This window comes from Bufo bufo, chromosome 11 (assembly GCF_905171765.1).
Source record: "Bufo bufo chromosome 11, aBufBuf1.1, whole genome shotgun sequence".
NCBI classification, from domain to species: domain Eukaryota; kingdom Metazoa; phylum Chordata; class Amphibia; order Anura; family Bufonidae; genus Bufo; species Bufo bufo.
Genome location: NC_053399.1, coordinates 17,392,667 through 17,416,506, shown reverse-complemented (window position 1 = coordinate 17,416,506; position 23,840 = coordinate 17,392,667). Strand labels below are relative to the sequence as shown.

General features: G+C 45.7%; 1 protein-coding gene across 3 annotated transcripts in view; it reads left to right on the top strand.

The window, feature by feature from the left end:
- Positions 1 to 10,198: 10,198 nt before the first annotated feature.
- The window catches only part of MIA2 (MIA SH3 domain ER export factor 2), a 37,784-nt gene continuing 24,142 nt past the window's right edge, over positions 10,199 to 23,840 (top strand). For 2 of the 3 annotated variants that reach the window (XM_040411141.1, XM_040411140.1), the window contains exons 1-8: positions 10,199 to 10,387; positions 13,011 to 13,144; positions 13,665 to 13,751; positions 14,399 to 14,504; positions 14,744 to 15,376; positions 18,502 to 19,320; positions 21,516 to 21,638; positions 22,374 to 22,465. In XM_040411141.1, coding sequence (XP_040267075.1) covers positions 10,270 to 10,387; positions 13,011 to 13,144; positions 13,665 to 13,751; positions 14,399 to 14,504; positions 14,744 to 15,376; positions 18,502 to 19,320; positions 21,516 to 21,638; positions 22,374 to 22,465 — 2,112 coding nt within the window. In that variant the 5' untranslated portion in view covers positions 10,199 to 10,269. The remainder of the gene's footprint in view (positions 10,388 to 13,010; positions 13,145 to 13,664; positions 13,752 to 14,398; positions 14,505 to 14,743; positions 15,377 to 18,501; positions 19,321 to 21,515; positions 21,639 to 22,373; positions 22,466 to 23,840) is intronic. The other variant, XM_040411142.1, reaches the window with a different exon arrangement.

The following is a 23,840-nucleotide window of genomic DNA, read 5'->3' as shown; positions in this document are numbered from 1 at the left end:
CTATATGTACCACCTAATCAAGGTCGCCTGTAGGAGCCCGCAAAGCAATATATACCACCTAATCAAGGTTGCCTATGGGAGCCCGCACAGCTATATGTACCACCTAATCAAGGTCGCCTGTGGGAGCTGGCACGGCTATATGTACCACCTAATCAAGGTCGCCTGTGGGAACCCGCACAGGTATATGTACCACCTAATCAAGGTCGCCTGTGGGAACCTGCACAGGTATATGTACGACCTAATCAAGGTCGCCTGTGGGAGCTCGCACAGCTATATGTACCACCTAATCAAGGTCTCCTGTGTGAGCCCACACAGCTATATGTACCACCTAATCAAGGTCACCTGTGGGAGCCCAGGAAGCTATTTGTACCACTTAATCAAGGTCACCTGTCTGATAGGCAGGGCAAAAGTGCACAAAAATGCTGCTCACAAGATAAAATAGAAGAGTATTCATACTTGAGGAGCGGCACACTATATGTGCAGGGTCTGCTCTTCTGAATGAAGATGCCCAACAGCATAGGTAGTTGTAGAGTAGGACCTGCCTGACTGAGACCACCTTAGCGCTTGGTAGGAAGGCACAGATGTGTTTTGATCAAAATATATTGGCTGAGAGTCTCAGATTTGATCATATCAGAGTGAGGGCTTAGTTCATATATAATGTTTGCATCTATTGTGTTAGTGCATTATTTTCCATGATTTATCTTTTTTTTTTTATTACCGACATGTCACAGAAGATGCTGAGAGTGGTCCCCCTTCAGGTCTCTGTATCTTTGGGCAGGTTGGATTCTGTTGGCTGATACTGCTTGTGATGCTGCGGATGGCGTTTGTGATGTTCTCCTTGAGTTCATCCAGGGGATGTGGATTGTTAGCCGACACTTTCCGGTTTAAATTTCCCCACAGGTAAAAATGGCCAGTGGAAAAGTCTGGGGAGCGTGGCGGCCATAACCCTTTGCTCACAGTTCGCTGCTCCATAACCCGTGCCAGTGAGATCTATGGGGGCGCCATGTTGTCCCATCATCTTGGAGAAAAACAGGACATTTTTTCTTCTGGTTGTAAAACTTTTCAAAGATTTCCAGGTAAATTGAGGTATTCACAGATAATTGGGCCCACTATTCGTGTCCCTAACACTGCACACCAAACGCCAATTTTCTGGGCGTGAAGTGGTGTTTCGTCAGTCAAATGGGTATTTTCAGCGGACCAGTACCTTGCATTCTGGGAATTTTACGTGACCTGATAAACCAGATAACCTGCTAACTATGCATTGCTGGATGTATTTCCCTGAGGCCGAGATCCTCACCTGAGGCTACACGTGAGACCCCCTGTGGGAGTGGCACCACTGGGTCTACCTGTCACCAACCTCATATTAGGAGTAGTGGCTGGGAGAACAATGGCTTAATCGAGGCCCCCAAGACACTAACGAGGCTAATGGAATGATTCCTTTAAGGCTGCTTTACACAGGCCAGATAATCTCGTAGGAACACTTGTGAGCCATTATCTGGCGGTATAAAGGTGCCGGCGATTACCCAACGAACCAGCGTTTGTGCAGGCACCTAAATCATCGTTTGCCAGCAATCACTCTCTGCTGCCGGCAAGTAATGATTCTGTATCGGGAAGAGCAATGGCATTAGTGATCATTACCAGGGGCGTAGCTAAATGCTCATGGGCCCTGGTGCAAGAGTTCAGCTTGGGCTCTCCTTCCCTCAGTGCTTTGTGGCCAGGGGCAGGGAAGCATATAGCTTTCGTGTGCCTAAGACAAAAATTGAAACGGGAACCGCCATGCCAAATTCTTGACCTAACCCCTTCCTTCCAGCCAGAGGTGTAACTTGAACAGCATGCACTTTCTATAATACTGGTGTCTTACGTGGAACAAAGGTCTTTGGGCCCCCTCAGGCTCCTGGGCCCGGTAGTGACTGCTACCTCTGCACCGCCTATAGCTACGCCCCTGATCATTACTCACCATACTGTGGAGGAAGTCACTGCATGTAAATACAGCTGTCTCCTCCACTGATGAGCAGGCGATTGCCGGGAAGGAACACTTCCTTCTCAACAATCACCTGCTGAATTGTCCCGTTTAAAGGGACCTTTAACCCCTTCACGCATTTGGACGTAACTGTACGTCCAAATCGCAAGTAATTTACTGCATTTGGACGTACAATCACGTCCAAACTGCTTACCAGGTCTGTGACACTATAAAGTGTCACAGCCCCGGAGTCTCCGCTCTCCCGAAGAGCAGACACACCGGGGAAGCCAGCAAAGGACCAATAGAGTCGTCCCTTGCCGGCAAGCGCTCCGATTGGTTAGGCTGGAGATCACAGCCTGAAATCGGGTAAGACCCCCAATGTGCCCCAGTGCCCATGATATTTATATTGCCCCCAGTAATTTAGTGGCCCCCATAATGCACCCCAGATGCCCGCATTGCCTCCTGATGCCCCCCTGCAGCCTGATCCTCTCTGCCATCTATGATGGCAGCGGCTCAGGAACAGAGCCGCTGCCATCAGCAGAGACTGTCTGCTGTAATTTACAGCTGATACTCTGCTGCTACGGCCGAAATCGGTGCTGGCACCGATCTCGGCCGTATAACACCATAGATGCCGCGGTCAGTAGCTGCCTGCGGCATCCATGTGGTTGAGAGGGAGGGAGCTCCCTCTCTCTTGCATCGGGGCGCCACTGGTGCGATGGCAGCAGGCCGATGGTTGCCATGGCAACCGGACGCCTTACAAAGGCCTACGGGCTGCCATGTACCTAAGGCTTATCAGACCCTGAGGGTCTGATCAGCCTTAGTGTAACTGTAATACAGACTGTACAGTGCATTACAATAGATGACTATTGCAATGCAAGGTATAGCCATCAGGCCCGCTGGATCTTCAAGATCTAAATGGGTCTTGATAAATAAATAAAAAAGTGTAAAAAAAAAGGTAAAGATAAAACGATAGAAAATAAAAATGTAATAAAAATTGGCTTTTCTCATATCCATTCATTTATGTCATAAAAAAATTAAATAAATAAAAAATCTAAACATAATTGGTATTCCAGCGTCCGTAACGACCTGATCTATAAAAGTATCATGTTACTAATCCCGCGAGGTGAAATGTATCAACTCAAATTCACCAATACCATGAAGTACGATGTGTCACGAGAAAACATTCTCAGAATGGCTTGGATAAGTAAAATCGTTCCAAAGTTATTACCCACTATTGAAAAATGGGGCTCCGGCATTTGGTCCAAACTGGCTGTCGCTTGAATGGGTTAATTACCAATCTCCTGCCTGGCTTTATGTGGACATAAGCTCCGGCCAGAACGTCTCTCCTCATGGCTCCCGGGTATAGATGAGCATGGCGTGTGTATGTGCGGACTGTGTCTTCCACTGTGCCCCTTCCAAATCTCCCAGTGAAGCCACAGGGTGAGGCAGCCCAGACAGGAACCCCTCTTGTTGCACTCTGCTACACCCCCTCTTGGTGCACTACCTCGAAGTTTATATACACCCTAAAATATCAGGAATACGACTCATAAACTACAACATTAAAACTCAACATAAACGGTGCTTTGTGCTAGAAAACGTTTGCATCACTTAGAGCTGTGGATTCTGCTCTGAGTCCAGGAGGGCCCCTTATGAGTTCGGGCACCAAAGCAGTAGCAAGATTGCAGTGTAACCCCAGCCTTGAACATGGCCATTCACATGCCCATGATTCAATGCTCTCCACGGACAGCACACGTACCCATTCATTTCAATGTGTCTATTCACACATCCGTTTTTTTATCACCGTCCGTGGATTTCCCCTATTTTTGTCCATCACGCCCATTCTAGTCTATGGGTCAGTGAAAAATAAAATCCCAACACAGACGCCATCCGTGTTTCGCAGACCATTTTTAGGAAATGCTCTGAAAATGAATTTTCAGATGTGCAGTGTCCGCGCAGAGACCAAAAAACGGAGGCACAGACCAAACGCAGATTCTTTACTAAAATCTTTACGGATTAATCACTGACAGTCTTATTGCGGATTTCATCACGGACACAGAAGTGTGAATAAGGCCTTAAAGGAAATCGCAGACATGCCACACCTGTCTTACATGGAAGTTTAGGCTGGCAAAAATGTAAATGACTTGCAACCAAAAATCCGGCAAGTCTGGATTTTTTGTGAATGTCGTGTAGCAACACAACCAACGCTAGTCATTAATTGCGATGTTGCAATGCAGTCTTATAATATTCCTGTCAGGCAGCCAAAGTTCTCATGTAGCCCTGAAACATGAAATTGAAGTCACTGGACTGTAAGGACTCATGCACACAAACTTTTTTGCGTTCAGTATACTGCCCGTTTTTTGCGTTCAATATGCGTTAGGTTACTTTCACACTAGCGTTTTTGTTTTCCGGTATTGAGTTCCGTCACAGGGGCTCAATACCGGAAAAAAACTGATCAGTTTTATCCTAATGCATTCTGAATGGAGAGCATTCCGTTCAGGATGCATCAGTTCAGTTCCTCTTACGTTTTTTGACCGGAAAAAATACCGCAACATGCTGCAGTTTTATCTCCAGCCAAAAAATACTGAACACTTGCCGGAATGCCGGATGCGGCATTAATTTACATTGAAGTGTTTTAGTGCCGGATCTGGCATTAAGTGTTCCAGCAAAACGGATCCGGCTTTCCAGACCTTTAGAAATGCTAAAATAATTTATACCGGATCCGTTTTTCCGAATGACACATGAGAGACAGATCCGGTATTTCAATGCATTTATCAGACGCATCCGCATCTGGATCCATCTGACAAATGCCATCCGATTGCGTCCGAACTGCCAGCCGGAATCATCTGCCGCGAGTGTGAAAGTACCCTTACTTATACTGAACCATTTATTTCAATGGGTCAGCAAAAAAAAACTGAAGTGTCTCCGTGTGCATTCCATTTCCGTATTTCAGTTTTTCCGTTCAAAGATAGAACATGTCCTATTATTGCCCGCAAATTACTTTCTGTGGCTCCATTCAAGTCAATGGGGCCGCAAAAAAAAACGGAACACATACAGAATGTACTCCGTATGTCTTCCGTATCCGTTCCGTTTTTGCGGAACCGTCTATTGGAAATTTTATGCCCAGCCCAATTTTTTCTATAGATTACTGTATACTGTATATGCCATACGGAAAAGCGGAACGGAACCAGAAACACTACTGATACAAAAAAACTGAAAAATGGATCAGTTAAAAACGGCCCACAAAACACTGAAAAAGCCATACGGTCGTGTGCATGAGCCCTAATGCAAAACACATCCAGGGCCCCGGGGCCACATGCCATCTATTTGCGCAATCATTATCTACTATGACATCACCAACAAGAACGTGGTTAAATTTACAAACAACGTTCAATTTATATTTTATTTTATTTTTTCTTAAACCAAGGATAGCAATAAAATAAGCACAAATGGAGTCAATTGGATGAAGTTGTGTGAATGGCCCCTTATGTTTTCATAAAAATCTAAAATATTTCTAAATCGTTTTTGTTTTGTTGCTTATTGGATACATTGTGCAACATTTGCTTACAGGCAGCAGGAGAACCTGCAGGATCTGAGAGTTATTTTGTAATTTGGCTCCACCTAGTGGTCATCTTGAGTATGGCCTATCAGGTAGGGATGCTGCACTGTGTGAGAACACAAATTAAGAATAGCAAATCTATTTATTAAGCAATTTAGACTGTTTTACACTAACAAAAGACCGGCATAAAAAGATGGTCTTAGATGGCCCCAGTAACTCCACCAGCAGAATAGTGAGTGCAGCTCTGGAGTATAATACAGGATGTAAATCAGGAACAGTAAAGGATGAGTAATGTATGTACACAGTGACTGCACCAGCAGAATAGTGAGTGCAGCTCTGGAGTATAATACAATATGTAAATCAGGAACAGTAAAGGATAAGTAATGTATGTACAAAGTGACTGCACCAGCAGAATAGTGAGTGCAGCTCTGGAGTATAATACAGGATGTAAATCAGGATCAGTACAGGATAAGTAATGTATGCACACAGTGACTCCACCAGCAGAATAGTGAGTGCAGCTCTGGAGTATGATACATGATGTAACTCAGGATAAGTAATGTATGTACAAGGTGACTGCACCAGCAGAATAGTGAGTGCAGCTCTGGAATATAATACAGGATGTAATTCAGGATCAGTACAGGATAAGTAATGTATGTACACAGTGACTCCACCAGCAGAATAGTGAATGCAGCTCTGGAGTATAATACAGGATGTAACTCAGGATCAGTACAGGATAAGTAATGTATGTGTAAGAGGCAGCCCTGAATCAACCAGCAGCATTTCCAGCACTTATATCTATGCAGACTGTCATGTTTCCCTCCGGCCACCAGAGGCCACTGTGACTAAACAGGAACCTGAGTAGTGCTGGCCAGAGGCTAAGAAAGAGTTAAGAAGTTTCCAGGGCTGTTCCAGAAGTTGCTGGGGGCCTTGCTGAGATAACAGAGAGAGATGGACTGCTGAGAGATAACAGAAAAAGACTGTAGCAGCAGGAGGCTATATTAGCTGAGATTTTCCTGACAGCTGTGGAGCTGCACACAGAGGACTTCACTGTGTGTTCCAGAAGAAGTGGGACCGTGTCTAGAGACCAGCCGGATCCTTCCTGCCAGAGGTGGAGAGCTGCATCTGTTGTGACCAGAGAGAGAAAGACAGACAAGCAAGCAACCGGACCTGGAGCCAGACTGCATCTTATTGGATCCAAGAGAATCTGCAGAACTGTGAGTGGCACCGGTGCTTTCCTGTGATAGGTTCTAGAGTCAGGGACTCAGTCAGTGCGCTGTAGAAGCGTCCCCTGGGTAGCAGGGCTAGATAGGAAATAAGTGTTGAGAGTAGCTTGTAAGCTGACTGTTTGCTGTTTAGCTTATTCTGTGTCTATGCAAAATCTCATTACCACTGTTGTTGTTTTATATTCACCTGTTCATACCATTCCTGTCATTGACCCATTGTGCCTCTGGTGCGGTGGTACTGTATTGTTACTCAGGTTTTCCGGCAGTTTCATTTTGCTCCTTAATAAAGCCGGCTTTTGCTTCAGTCTCCTTGTCCGCTGTACTGTACTTGAATCCTGCTTTTCGGTCTCTCCCTCCTCTGACCGCTACATATGTACACAGTGACTCCACCAGCAGAATAGTTAGTGCAGCTCTGGAGTATAATACAGGATGTAACTCAGGATCAGTACAGGATAAGTAATGTATGTACACAGTGACTGAACCAGCAGAACAGTGAGTGCAGCTCTGGAGTATAATACAGAATGTAAATCAGGATTAGTACAGGATAAATAATGTAATGTACAGTTGCAAGAAAAAGTATGTGAACCCTTTGGAATGATATGGCTTTCTGCACAAAATGGTCATAAAATGTGATCTGATCTTCATCTAAGTCACAACAATAGACAATCACAGTCTGCTTAAACTAATAACACACGAAGAATTAAATGTTACCATGTTTTTATTGAACACACCATGTAAACATTCACAGTGCAGGTGGAAAAAGTATGTGAACCCCTAGAATAATGACATCTCCAAGAGCTAATTGGAGTGAGGTGTCAGCCAACTGGAGTCCAATCAATGAGATGAGATTGGAGGTGTTGATTACAGCTGCCCTGCCCTATAAAAAACACACACCAGTTCTAGGTTTGCTTTTCACAAGAAGCATTGCCTGATGTGAATGATTCCTCGCACAAAAGAGCTGCCAGAAGACCTACGATTAAGAATTGTTGACTTGCATAAAGCTGGAAAGGTTTATAAAAGTATCTACAAAAGCCTTGCTGTTCATCAGTCCATGGTAAGACAAATTGTCTATAAATGGAGAAAGTTCAGCACTGCTGCTGCTCTCCCTAGGAGTGGCCGTCCTGTAAAGATGACTGCAAGAGCACAGCGCAGACTGCTCAATGAGGTGAAGAAGAATCCTAGAGTGTCAGCTAAAGACTTACAAAAGTCTCTGGCATATGCTAACATCCCTGTTAGTGAATCTGCGATACGTAAAACACTAAGCAAGAATGGATTTCATGGGAGGATACCACAGAGGAAGCCACTGCTGTCCAAAAAAACATTGCTGCACGTTTACAGTTTGCACAAGAGCACCTGGATGTTCCACAGCAGAACTGGCAAAATATTCTGTGGACAGATGAAACCAAAGTTGAGTTGTTTGTAAGAAACACACAACACTATGTGTGGAGAAAAAGAGGCACAGCACACCAACATCAAAACCTCATCTCAACTGTGAAGTATGGTGGTGGGGGCATCATGGTTTGGGGCTGCTTTGCTGCGTCAGGGCCTGGATGGATTGCTATCATCGAAAGGAAAAATGAATTCGCAAGTTTATCAAGACATTTTGCAGGAAAACTTAAGGGCATCTGTCCACCAGCTGAAGCTCAACAGAAGATGGGTGTTGCAACAGGACAACGACCCAAAGCATAGAAGTAAATCAACAACAGAATGGCTTAAACAGAAGAAAATACGCCTTCTGGAGTGGCCCAGTCAGAGTCCTGACCTCAACCCGATTGAGATGCTGTGGCATGACCTCAAGAAAGCGATTCACACCAGACATCCCAAGAATATTGCTGAACTGAAACAGTTCTGTAAAGAGGAATGGTCAAGAATTACTCCTGACCGTTGTGCATGTCTGATCTGCAACTACAGGAAACGTTTGGTTGAAGTTATTGCTGCCAAAGGAGGTTCAACCAGTTATTAAATCCAGGGGTTCACATACTTTTTCCACCTGCACTGTGAATGTTTACATGGTGTGTTCAATAAAAACATGGTAACATTTAACTCTTTGTGTGTTATTAGTTCAAGCAGACTGTGATTGTCTATTGTTGTGACTTAGATGAAGATCAGATCACATTTTATGACCATTTTGTGCAGAAATCCATATAATTCCAAAGGGTTCACATACTTTTTCTTGCAACTGTATGTACACAGTGACTCCACCAGCAGAATAGTGAATACAGCTCTGGAGTATAATACAGGATGTAACTCAGGATCAGTACAGGATACATAATGTAATGTATGTACACAGTGACTCCACCAGCAGAATAGTGAGTGCAGCTCTGGAGTATAATACAGGATGTAACTCAGGATCAGTACAGGATAAGTAATATAATGTATGTACACAGTTGACTGCACCAGCAGAATAGTGAGTGCAGCTCTGGAGTATAATACATGATGTAACTCAGGATCAGTACAGGATAAGTAATGTATGTACACAGTGACTGCACCAGCAGAATAGTGAGTGCAGCTCTGGAGTATAATACATGATGTAACTCAGGATAAGTAATGTATGTACAAGGTGATTGCACCAGCAGAATAGTGAGTGCAGCTCTGGAGTATAATACAGGATGTAACTCAGGATCAGTACTGGATAAGTAATGTATGCACACAGTGTCTCCATTAGCAGAATAGTGAGTAGAGCTCTGGAGTATAATATAGGATGTAACTCAGGAGCAGTACAGGATAAGTGATGTAATGTATGTACACAGTGACTGCACCAGCAGAATAGCGAGTGCAGCTCTGGAGTATAATACATGATGTAAATCAGCATAAGTAATGTGTGTACACAGTGATTCCACCAGCAGAATAGTGAGTGCAGCTCTGGAGTATAATACATGATGTAACTCAGGATCAGTACAGGATAAGTAATGTATGCACACAGTGACTCCACCAGCAGAATAGTGAGTGCAGCTCTGGAGTATAATACATGATGTAACTCAGGATAAGTACAGGATAAGTAATGTAAGGTAGCTATACAGTGACTCCACCAGCTGAACAGTGAGTGCAGCTCTGGAGTATAATACAGAATGTAACTCAGGATCAGTACAGGATAAATAATGTATGCACACAGTGACTCCACCAGCAGAATAGTGAGTGCAGCTCTGGAGTATAATACAGGATAAAATATGGCACATTCTGAAATATTTCTTGATGTTTTCTTATCTTTATAGTACATTTCGAGAAACCTGAATGAAAAACGTTCCCGGTTACATAGTAAATATATTAGTAGGGGGATTTATCTACATATCACATTATAACTGAGCAGATTTGGGAGACATGAGCTTTCAGAATAAATTCCATGTTCATAAGCATTGGGACTATGGAGATGGATAGGAGTGAGTGAGGATGATTGGGGTTGTGGCCTCCAGGGACAAGATTCACAGAGGTTTAGTTAACCATTAACCCACTGCAGCAGTTTAGGCCTCAGGGACCGACCTGGCGTAAAGCGGCCGTCATTCCTGCAGCAGATTCCTCCATGAGGATCAGTCATGGAATATCTCAGGGTCTTCAGGGCGCTGGTCACCCTGGTACTTCTATTTACTACACAGATCTACAGCCAGAAGATTCTCTCTGACCGTAAGAAATGCGGAGACCCCCATTGCCAAAGTAAGTGCACCCCCTAACAAGCAATGTTAAGTTGCTCATAGATAAAGGAGCAAGGATGAGATAGGATGAATGTTCTGGTATGTATCCATCGTCATGACCTCCACCTATAACTGACATACGTTCATAAATTTTGGGAACATTTTGACCCCCTGAGAGGTTTGCACGGGTCACCAACAGGTGCTTACTGTTTCTTGTATTTTATATTACATTTTATGTTGCATATATAAGTGCGCCCTATGAACATTTCAATATGCGGTTTGTGGTTGGGATTGAAAGTAGGCAGCGCGTTACGAAACTGAGGGGGGCAAAGGTCGTCCAGTCTGTTTATGGCTACAGATAATGAAACCAGGGGAAGAGTAAACTGAAGCCTGGATTGATTAGCTGCAGCTTAAAGGGGAAGTCCACTTTTTACAGCCACCTTCTATACGTCCTGTATAGTGGTTCAGATGCAGGATGGAAGCAGAGAATTTATACTTGTTACAGCTGGGAGGCTGTTACAATTGTTTCCAGTCCTTACAACCCCCAAAAAAACTCAAATCAGCTCTTTCCACAAACGCATGTGGACCAAAGGCTTTTACCCGTCCTTATCATCTCCCACCTGGACTACTGCAACATCATTCTCTTTGGCCTCCAATCTTCAACCTCACTGGACGGTTACCATGCCTTACATGCCTCTCTTCTCTGCCCATTCTTTCACTGGCTACCCATTGCCAGGATGCCCAGGGTTATCCTTTATTGAAGGCGCTTTTGGGTTCTTTATATAAATGACCTATCCTCACGATAGGTCATCAATATCAGATCGGCAGGGGGTCCGATGCCCGGCTGATCAGCTGTTTGAGAAGGTCATGGTGCTCCTGTGCGTGCTGCAGCCTCCTTGCAACTTACCAAGCACAGCGCCATCTATTATATGGTGGCTGTGCTTGGTATTGCAGCTCTGCGCCATTCGCTTTAATAGGGCTGAGCCTAGGCCATGTGACCAATGAACGTGATGTCACTTGCCTGGTCAATGACAACCTCTTCAAACAGTTGATCTGCAGGGATGCCGACAGTCAGACCACCACTGATCAGATACTGATGACTTATCCTGATATAGGTCATCAATATCAGAATCTCAGAATACCCCTTTAAGACTCCTCATCTCAGCCTGGGAGATAACCTTCTGTTCCTCATTGGTGGTCTAGTTGCTTGAAGTTTAGCATTACTATTTGGATCAAATACCTGGCTTATTATCTCAATAATAAGTCGAGGCTCTGAGATAATAAGTCGGGGCTCTGGGATAATAAGTCAGGGCTCTGGGATAATAAGTCGGGGCTCTGGGATAATAAGTCGGGGCTCTGGGATAATAAGTCGGGGCTCTGGGATAATAAGTCGGGGCTCTGGCATAATAAGTCGGGGCTCTGGCATAATTAGTTGGTGCTCTGGGATAATAAGCCGGGCTTTGAGATAATAAGTCGGGGCACTGAAATGATGAGTTGATTCTGAGACGATACTTCAGGGTTCTAAGATAATAAGTCGAAGATCTGAGATAATAAGTCGGGGCTCTGGGATAATAAGTCAGGGCTCTGGGATAATAAGTCGGGGCTCTGGGATAATAAGTCGGGGCTCTGGGATAATAAGTCGGGGCTCTGGGATAATAAGTCGGGCTTTGAGATAATAAGTCGGGGCACTGAAATGATGAGTTGGGACTCTGGGATAATAAGTCGGGGCTCTGGGATAATAAGTCGGGGCTCTGGGATAATAAGTCGGGGCTCTGGGATAATAAGTCGGGGCTCTGGGATAATAAGTCGGGGCTCTGGGATAATAAGTCGGGGCTCTGGGATAATAAGTCGGGGCTCTGGGATAATAAGTCGGGGCTCTGGGATAATAAGTCGGGCTTTGAGATAATAAGTCGGGGCTCTGGGATAATAAGTCGGGGCTCTGGGATAATAAGTCGGGGCTCTGGGATAATAAGTCGGGGCTCTGGGATAATAAGTCGGGGCTCTGAGATAATTAGTCAGGGCTCTGGGATAATAAGTCAGGGCTCTGGGATAATAAGTCGGGGCTCTGAGATAATTAGTCGGGGCTCTGAGATAATTAGTTGGTGCTCTGGGATAATAAGCCGGGCTTTGAGATAATAAGTCGGGGCACTGAAATGATGAGTTAATTCTGAGACGATACTTCAGGGTTCTAAGATAATAAGTCGAAGATCTGAGATAATAAGTCGGGGCTCTGGGATAATAAGTCGGGGCTCTGGCATAATAAGTCGGGGCTCTGGCATAATAAGTCAGGGCTCTGAGATAATTAGTTGGTGCTCTGGGATAATAAGCCGGGCTTTGAGATAATAAGTCGGGGCACTGAAATGATGAGTTGATTCTGAGACGATACTTCAGGGTTCTAAGATAATAAGTCGAAGATCTGAGATAATAAGTCGGGGCTCTGGGATAATAAGTCGGGGCTTTGACATAATAAGTAGGGACTCTGGGATTAAAAAGATAGGGCTCTGACATAATATGTTGGGGCTCTGAGATAATAATTTGGGGCACTGAGATAAGTCAACGCTCTGAGATAATAGGTCGAGGCTCCGAGACAATACGTCAGGGCGCTTCTGTTACAGTGTATCACATGCTTATCCTTTCTCTTCAAGGTCTTATGCTGCGGGTTTCGGCGAAAGAAAATTACTCCGGCCCCGACTGCAGATTCTTAACCTTTAAGACAGGAGATGAAATTAATGTCTATTATAAACTGACTGGAAGGAGAGAAGACTTGTGGCAAGGAAGTGTAAGTTACCCAGCAGGGACCCCCCCACCCGGGCGCGGCTGGCTGATTTCTGGCCAGTACATTATCCTTATGGCCATGATTAGAAGGTGTATGAGAAAGGTCCTTTGGGCTTCTCTGCTTATGTCCCTATGATAACACTTCCTGCCCCTGTGCTCTGGCAGTACAACATTATCATAGAAAGAATTGGCTTCATAGCCGCCAATCAGAATATAGCTGGCGTTATGTCGAAGAAGCATCGGGGCTGGTTATGACGATGCCCAGGGTTCCTATGGTAACAGTGAGCCGTTCCAGTGCAGGAAGTGTTGTCATGGGTAGAAAAGTTACATTTGGGGCAAATAAATTGCCCAATGAACTTTTTACGTAATCTTCAAGACCTCTGCTTGCTGTCCTTTAATAGGAACAATCATCGCTGGGTATCCTCTCATTTCCTGTGGATCTCCAGCTGGAACTACAAGTTCCAGCATGCTGGCGGGCCGCAGGTGGCTTGTGGTTATATTGTGTCACGTTCCATATTTTTCAGAAAGGAAAAGCGTACGGCTTCTTTCCCAAGGATGCAGTCACCATTGAGGAGGTTTATCTTAGTGAGGAGATGGAGGTCCCCGCACAGGTAACAAAGTATATATGTCAGCTATGATCAGTGACTCCAGCTTAGCTGCACTGCCTGTTGGAGTCTGAAGTAGTCTGTCCCCTGAGAGGTTCAGGCTGCTACATATTATCTTCCAAATGCTTTACACTGCAGCGCTGCTCCATTAAGTAACATGTATGATCAGTAGGTCCGCCCAAGCATTGTCTGTTGGTGTCTGAGGTAGTCTGAATTCCATCCCTGCTCTGTCTCTCCCCTGTGCTTTTCACTGCAGATATGATCATTGACTCCAGTTTAGTAGCATTGTTGTCCCTCCCTTGTGCTTTACACTGCAGCTCTGCTCCGTGTGAGGATAGGTATGATCAGTGACTGCAGTTTGACTGCATTGTCTATTGGAGTCTGAAATGCACCTCCATTGTCTTCAGAGGGTCAGACAATTGCTGATCCTCCATGCTTTACACTGCAGCATAATGCATGAGCTTGTATCACCCAGCCCTTAAGAGACAGCTCCACCCTGATAGGACTGGTTTGGTGCTGCTGTGCGTTCAGTGTATGGCGCTATACTGTAGGCACTGTATATGGCGGCATTATTTAGGCACGGCACTGCTAGTCTTTATAACTGAGGGTGAAAAATACACTATAAATGAAACACTTCTTATTTTCTCTCCCAGGAAACAGATTTTGTGTGTCTGGACGGCGGAGAATATTTTTTTGAGAATGAGGATAGTGTCTTAGGTGACATCAGAGAAGAGCCTGCAGACCACAGTGTCCAGGGAGGTAAGAGGACGGGAGGTGAGGGGTCAGGCCCCACACTTGTCCACCGGTGATGGATGGTATTGCAGCTCTGCCCCGTTCACTTCAGTGGAGCTGAGCTGCAATATCAGGCACGACCCATGGACAAGTGTGGAGCGGTTTAAGCAATTTCCTATTACACTAACGTGGGTTTGTCATGGTCAGATCCTAAATATATACAATGTATAACATTAGAAACTCAGCTACATTGCTTCATTCTATAGGTGGACATCCTACTGAAGGGCAACCAGATGCCATCACCCAGGTAGCACCAGAGCCAGAAGCTCCACAGAAAGAGTCATGGGCTGCTTCTGGCATTGCAGGATGGTTTGGCATGGGACAATCGAATGAAAATAAAGATGCAGAAACTGATGCCAAAAACATAGACCTAGAAACAAACTTGGAAACTGAACCTCAGGAACCACCAGAGGAAGCTCCTCCAGAAAAGTCCGGCTGGCTTGGTGGCCGAATCAAAACGTTCCTGCCATTTGGAGGACAAAGAGATGAAACACAAAGCAAGGATAATGAGGATTACGGAGAAAATGCTTCCACCTCAACCCAACAGACCGAGCAAGAGCAAAGTAATACAAATATGGAGGGGGAAGACTCAAAGCCAAAGTGGTTTCATTTCAGAATTAGGGAAGTTTTAGGTTTCGGGGCTAAAAGTGAGAAGAAAGAAGAACTAAACTTGAATGTGGATGGAGCAGACAATGAGATGATATCGGAGAGTAAAGAAGAAGCAGTGGAGAGTAATCTGATGCCAGACCAGTCAGAGATCTCAAGACCTGACCAAACGGACAAGACAAAGGACAACATTGAAGAAGAAGACACAACTCTACCCAATGCACAAAAGAAAGGTGGGTCTGATGAGTCTGTGGCGTACTGAGCGGCCTTGTCTATGTATTGTGTGTATCAGAATGCTCTACTCTGTGTGAATTATGTGTTGCATTTGTTCTTACATTTCATTATGTTACTTTATGACTATGTTATGTGGTGGCATGTTTCCTGGGGTAAAGGGCTGACATGGGTGTATTTAGTGCAGGACCTACTGTACATAGCCTTGATTATGAGGGCTCATCAACCATTCTGCAGGAGGTTTTGTCATCAGCACAGAACGTTCTCCAGGAACCTTTCGGTGACAACATGGAACACGGTCTGCTACGTACTCCTTCACCATCTTCCAAAACGTTTCCCTCCTTGTGGCACTAGGCCGCGCATCAGGGTGAGGGTGCTGGCGGGGTGTCTTAAAACTGTCCCAGGCCTTGGAGAGTGTTGCCCTGCCTCTGTTGGAACTGCTGTGTGTTCCCCTCGTCTCCACTCCTCGGTTGGCCAAGGAACTACGTTCTCTGCAGCCAGCGTTGTCAGCTGGAAATTTTTGGAGCAATTTTTCCACAAGGACCTTCTGGTATTGCACCATTTTGCTCGTCCTCTCCACCACAGGAATGAGAGATGAGAAGTTCTCTTTGTAGCGGGGGTCGAGAAGGGTGAACAACCAGTAATCCGTGTTGACCAAAATGCGTATAACGCAAGGGTCATGGAAAGGGCAGCATAACATGAAGTCAGCCATGTGTGCCAGAGTCCCAGCAGACAAGACTTTGCTGTCCTCATCAGGAGGATGACTCTCAATCTCCTCATCATCTTCCTCCTCTTTGGCCCATCCACGCTGAACAGATGGAATAAACCTGCTGTGGGTACTACCCTCTGTAGCGGAGGCAACCGTCTCCTCCTCATCATCATCATCATCCAATACGCGCTGAGAAGATGAACGGAGGGTGGTCTGGCTATCACCCTGTGTAATGTCTTCCGCCATTTCCACCTCTTCCACATGCAAAGCGTCCGCCTTCATTGTGAGCAGCGAGCGTTTCAGTAGACACAGAAGTGGGATGGTTATGCTGATAATAGCGTTATCGCCGCTCACCATCTGTGTTGATTCATCAAAGTTGCGTAAAACCTCACAGAGGTCAGACATCCATGCCCACTCCTCGCTTGTGAAGAGCAGAAGCCGACTGGAAAGGCGATGACCATGTTGCAGCTGGTATTCCACTACTGCCCTCAGCTGCTCACAAAGCCTGGCCAACATGTGGAACGTGGAGTTCCAGCGCATGCTCACGTCTCACAACCAGGGGCGGACTGACCATTTGGGCGCTTAGGCATGGACCGAGGGCCCGCGGCCGTGAGAGGCTCCTGCAGGGAGCTGCCCCGCCAAGTCTACTTTGTACTACTTACTCATGACGCAACGAGTCACTATCAAAGTAGCGCAGCAGGCAGGCCTGGCCGGACTGCAGCGTAAGCGTACCGTCACTCACTTCATCACTCAATACTAACTAGGGTAACACATATCCACCTGTGCCCTCTCCTGTCCGGGGCATGGTCAGCGCTCATGTATTGTCACACACACCCTGGTGAAGGTCAATAGTCACAATACATGAGCGCTGAGCCGCTGACCATGACCCCGGACAGGAGATGGCACAGGTGGATATGTGTTACCCTAGTTAGTATTAACATTACAGTTACTGCTTCAATGCACAGATGAAATCACAAGGACACAAGCCTCATATATCGGGAAATGACATGTTCTATAGTTAATGGCTACAGGTCAGGCTGGGGCTACAGACATTTTGTAGAGCAGCAGCGCCAGCTTTCCATCTTTGAAATAGGGCTGCAGCTGCAGTCCAGAGGAGGACATGATCTGGGTCCTTGCCGCCTTTTGTAGAAACTTACTGACGTGTTTGAGCTCTGCTGCCCTCTTGTGGCTGTTTTGAAGAATGCAAGTTTTCTGAAAACAATGGGAGAATTGTTGTAGTCAGTTAAAGAGGACCTTTCATGGGTCCGGACTTTGTTAACTATTTAGATGTCCCTGCACTTACTATTATATCTGGGCGCCGCTCCGTTTGCCCGCAGTGGCCCCCGTTACCGTCTGCCGCGCTGTATGCTAATTAGTACTATCTTCGCACAAGGGAGGAGACATCCGCTTCTGTCCCAGCGTTCCTTGTGCTCTGGCACCAGGTACAGTTTCACCGCGCCCAGGGCCACGGCCTCTGCGTGCACCTTCAGCAGCACGGCCACTTCTCCGTCCCTTACTTCTCGCCTTCTTCATATTAAATGTTATATATGCTTAAAAGTATGTCACACGTACAGTAGCGCAGGTTTTGTAAGTGTAGGCGCAAATAAATTAGACTGAATGTCACTGATATTTCGGATGCCCACACGTTATACAGGAGATGTAGCGCAGGTAATGTAACTGTCCGCAGCGGACACCGTCTACAGAAAAAGTACACTGGGTGTCACAGATATTTTTAGGCTGCGCACACGTTACACAGGAGATGTAGCGCAGATAATGTCGCTGTCTGCAGCGGCCAAACGATTGCAAGCTATTTAGCGCAGGTTGTGCTAAAAATACATATTGCTGTCAGACACAACTATAGTCCTTAAAAGGACTTTTGGGTCTTTAACACCAACCCTGCCTAACAAAAAAATTCAATTCAATTCCCTACACTATCTGTCCCTTCTACAGCACAGCTCTCCCTGACTAAGACTGGCCGAGCCACGTGTCATCGGGTGCTTTAAAGCACCCGATGACGCGTTCCGGCCAGCCAATCACTGTAATGCCATCAGCCAACATGGCTACTGGCATTACAGTGAGGTCAGCACTTACCTGCAGGTTTATTGGCTGCGTAGCAGCCAACAAATATGCGGGGAGGAGACTCGAGCATCGCGCTCAAGCACACGCGGTATTCGGCCAAACACCTCGATGTGCCGAGCATCGCGATGCTCAAGCCGAACTGGTGTTCGGCCAAGCATGCTCGATCAACACCATCTGCGACGTTCCTGTCAAGAATCCATCTCCCTCTGCACCCTCACATAACAAAACAATGAGTAGAATATCTGAAAAATAAAATATGAAATTTGAATAACAACTTAAATAAACATCTCAATACATTGTCACAGGGGAGTGAACTAAATGGACTTGGTTCTATTGTAGATGCCCAAGCTAAGGATGAATTCAACATTCTTAAAGACAAACATCAACCAGAAGGTCCTCATAAGGATGCATTGACCAAGATGGACAGTTCTTTTCAAGACAAAGGAGGTGACTATGAAGAGGAACATAAGCTTGAAGAAGAAGATCATTCTACAAAGACCTTAGTGTCTAGTCAAGCTGATGATTACCAAGAACAGGTAGCTAAGAACATCAATGAATATTCTGATACAATGTCACAAGGGATTGACCTAAGTGGACTCAGACATGAAGTGAATTCTGGTGTAGATGAGCATTCCAAGGATGACATTCAAATCCTTACGAAGGGGCATCTAGTAAAGCCTCTTGAGGCATTGACGACAGAAAAGGACAAGGCAATACAAGATGAAGACTATGGTGAGAAACTGAGATATCAAGAAGCAGAGCATCATACACAAAATAGTCAAGCAGAAGACCCCAGAGAACATATAGAGAAGATGATTCCTGAATATTCTGAGACATTGTCACAGGAGATTGTAGATTGTGTTAAGCATGGTTCTGTCATCACAGATGATCATGATAAGACTGAAGTCATAAATTCTGAAGAGTTGTATCAGTCAAAGATCACTCAAGAAAATAAACGGACAATGGAAGAAAGAAGTAAAGTGACCTTCAAGAGACTAGAAGAAACCTTCAACCCAATTAGAACTCAAGAACAAGATGAAGACCCAAATCTTGAAGACAATATCTATTTGGCTTCCCATCATCTCATAGACAAACCAGAATCAACGGAGTCAACCAGAATCAACCAAAAGACAAAAGATGATACAGAAGAAAAATTAGGTGAAGAACTTAAAATAGAGACCAAGGGGTCAATAGAAAGGAAAGACAAACCTGTGTGCACCACAAGTATGGATCATGACTTCCTAAGTACTGCACATATGGGATCAAGATGTGATGGACACCATAGATTTACAGTCAGCTCTACCTACGGAGCTGATAAGACCACAATGGGTGGGATGGAAACAGAGGGACCAGACACTAGGCTGGAAACAGACTCTCAATGTGTCACTTTGGGGTCTGCAGACACCAGCAATAGACCCACAAGTCCCAAGCTCAGAAGTCAAGAGGAGGACAGTGAGTCAAGTGAAGGTGATACTGACGAAAGGGGAAGTTTTACAAGGAGGAAAAGATAAACATTCATATCTGCCAACATATGGGCGTATGGGATGTATCTTACCATATCTCTGAAGATGTGCTATTTAGGGGTCTAGGAGAGCAGGACAAGCACCCCTTGTGGGATCTGCAATGGTGACAGTCATACTGAAGGTTTTGTATTTTAGGGGCATGTGCTATCGAGGAAGGACAGGACAGCATGGATAGGGAATTTTTCCATATGTGTGTAGTTGAGCATCATACTAATTCTCTGCCCTATGTACAGAGACATCCACCTACAGAGCCCCCATAAACTTCTACCCACAGAAACCACAGAGTTCTCATAGATTGCCACCTACAGAAACCTTTATATACTGTGCCACCACAGAACCCCATAAATTGCCACCCATGGAAACTCTTATACAGTGCCACCACATAGACCTATAAAGTGCCAACTATAGAAACCCTTATATACAGTGCCACCACAGAGCCCTACAAAGTGCCACCTATAGAAACCCTTATATACAATGCCATCACAGAGCCCTATAAAGTGCCACCTACAGAACCCCTTATATACAGTGCCACCACAGAGCCCTATAAAGTGCCACCTATAGAAACCCTTATATACAGTGCCAACACAGAGCCCTATAAAGTGCCACATACATAAACTCTTATACAGTGCCACCGCAGAGCCCTATAAAGTGCCACCTATAGAAACCCTTATATACAGTGCCACCACAGAGCCCTACAAAGTGCCACCTATAGAAACCCTTATATACAATGCCAACACAGAGCCCTATAAAGTGCCACCTACAGAACCCCTTATATACAGTGCCACCACAGAGCCCTATAAAGTGCCAACTATAGAAACCCTTATACACAGTGCCACCACAGAGACCTATAAAGTGCCACCTATAGAAACCCTTATACACAGTGCCACCACAGAGACCCCATATAGTGCCACCTACATAAACTCTTATACAGTGCCACCACAGAAACCCTTATACAGTGCCAACCAAAGAGCCTCCAACTTTCAAAGAGAGTAAAAAGAGACCACTCCTGCATTTCTTTCATGGTAAGCCATGCCCCTAACCGTGCCCAGTCCTTCTCCACCCCCCCCCCCATACATCCCTCTGTGCTCCCACTCAGTAACCGTACCGTCCTTCGTGTAATACACAGCAATAGCGCCCCCACATAGTGCCCTCTTTGTGTGGCACGCAGTAATGATGCACCCTTTGCGTCCCTGAGGTTAATTATACCCCCTTAGTCTCTCCTTCACAGTAGTTATGCCTACTTGGTGCCCTCACACAGTAAGGATGCCCCCACCAAACAGAAGCGATGGTGATGTCCTTTTAGTGCCTCCCTACAAATTAAGGGAGACCCCCCCCTCACAGTGGTGACGCTCTCATATTGCCCCCCGCACAGTAAGAATACCCTCTAAGTGCTCCCTCACATTAGTGATGCCCCCTTAGGGTCCCTCACTCAGAAATAGCGCCCCTAGTGATGTCTCCTTAGTTTTATTAAAATACTAATAGTAATACCCCCTTAGCAGAACACAAGCTGGGACCCCCCACCACGATGACGTCAAAGGGTCAATGGTGGAGCTGCAGTAGGAAAGCGGGACACCAGCCAAAATCAAGGACTGGTTCTTTGGCATTGAGATGGTTGGGTGTCATTGAGTGGCATTGAGACATGCTGCTGGCCCACTGTGCTCCTCCACCAGAAGCCCTCAGAGATGGGCAATGATTAATCCGGGATCGTAGCTTTGACTATAGGGGTGACTTTCGCTCTGTGACCCCCTCTCCCCAGTCTGTGTAATAAGGTTTTTGTAGTCCTATCTGTAGATCATAAAATCAGATAAAACCGTTTATTTTGCTTTCTAGATGAATTTTCTTCATGTTCTGATGCCAAGGAGGCGGCCGGGACCTCATGTATGGAACCTCCACAGGGGGCAGAGGAGACCCCTGTGCCAATACAATCCGATCCGGGGGTCCTGGCTTTCACAGGTGAGTTATATTATGTCAGCACCCAGCTTTCCTGGACCCCTGAATGGCAAATCTTGCTAGTGATACCATGATGGGGGCAGTACTGTAGACTTTCCGCTCAGGGATCTGGGAATGCTGGATGAAGGTGTCAGCCATATTGGTTATCACCTAGAAGCCGATATTAATACATTTTACAGGGCATCTGTCAGCAGTTTTGTTACCTGTTACATGTGCACTTGGCAGCTGAAGACGTCTGTGTTGGTCCCATGTTCCTATGTGCCCGCATTGCTGAGAAAAATGATGTTTTAATATATGCAAATTAGCCTCTAGATGCAACGGGGGCGTCGCCATTGCTCCAAGAGGCTCTGCTCTCTCTGCACTTTGATTGACTTTAGGGGAAGTCCGAGCCAGGTGTGATGATGTTTTCACTGCCTGGTCCTGTCAATCAAAGTGCAGAGGACGCAGCAGTTGCAGAGAGAGCAGAGCCTGTAGGTGTAATGGTAACGCCCCCGTTGCTCCTAGAGGCTCATTTGCATATAACAAAACATCATTTTTCTCAGCAATGCGGGCACATATGAACATGGGACCAACACAGATGTCTTCAGCTGCCAAGCGCACATGTCATAGGTACAAATCTGCTGTCAGATGCACCCGGGGCTGTTTGAATGTAGGGGGCGCTACTGAGTAGCAGACAAATAGATGCAATGTAATGACAGAGCTCAATGTGACACAATGTATCATGTTTTTATCACACAGCGATACTGAGGAAGATCTATTCCGGGTACAATGATGTCCACACCCACCATCTTATGCCCGTCTGGTCCTTGGTGACAAGTAAAATTGGCAAGGTACGCCACCTAACTTGCATGGCGGAATTAACATTAAAGGGGTTTTCTCATCACAGATAATGGGGGCATATCACTAGGATATGCCCCCATTGTCTTATAGGTGCACCCACAGGCACCTATATTGGGAACTTAGTGCCCTCCAACACTTTCAGGGCTCCAGAGATGGCACCCGCACCTATAAGACAATGGGGGCATATCCTAGCGCTATGCCCCCATTGTCTGTGATGAGACAACCTCTCAAAGCAAACCACAGTCTATCGTCTTTCCAGTTGCATCTATTGCTCTCTGTTATCAGCCATGGAAGAGGTTGACTGTAGTGTTCTTCAGTGGGGCCCTCCCTTAGCTTCCTCCAGAGACATTTGCTTCCGTACAAGATGTAGCAGAGCCGACTACTAAGCCAGGAGGTTTACCTCTGCATGCCTCCTAACCTGTTGGACGTTCAAAGAGGGACACTTATAGGCCGGGTTCACACGGGCGTCACGTTTTGGCTCAGTCCCGGGTGCATTGCGGCAAACCCGCGCGAGTAGGTACCCAATTGCAGTCAGTTTTGACTGCGATTGCGTTCCGTTGTTCAGGGTGCAATGCGTTTTGCACGCCCGTGATAAAAAACTGAATGTGGTACCCAGACCCGAACTTCTTCACTGAAGTTCAGGTTTGGATTCAAGGTTGTGTAGATGGAATTATTTTCCCTTATAACGTGGTTATAAGGGAAAATAATAGCATTCTTTAATACAGAATGCTTAGTAGGTGGTTAATTGAGGGTTAAAAAATAAATAAAAAATTAACTCACCTCCTCCAATTGATCGCGTAGCTGCCGGTCTCCTGTTCTTTCTTCAAGACCTGTCAAAAGACCTGTGGTGACGTCACTGAGCTCATCACATGGTCCATCACCACGGTGACGGACCATGTGATGTGACATCACCACAGGTCCTATAGCCGGCAGCTCACGATTAAAGAAGTAAGAAGAGATCGGCAACTACGCGATCAAGAAGAGAAGGTGAGTAAATATTTTTTTTTAACCCTCAATTGACCTTGTACTATGCATTCTGTATTAAAGAAAGCTATTATTTTCCCTTATAACCATGTTATAAGGGAAAATAATACAGTGAATAGACGCAACCATGCGTGTAAATCGCACCGCATCCGCACTTGCTTGCGATTTTCACGCAGCCCCATTCACTTCTATGGGGCCTGCGTTGCGTGATAAATGCACAATATAGAACATGCTGCGATTTTCACGCAACGCACAAGTGATGCGTGAAAATCACCGCTCATCTGCACAGCCCCATAGAAGTGAATTGGGTCCGGATTCAGTGCGGGCGCAACGCGTTCACCTCCCGCATCGCACCCGCGCGGAAATCTCGCCCGTGTGAAC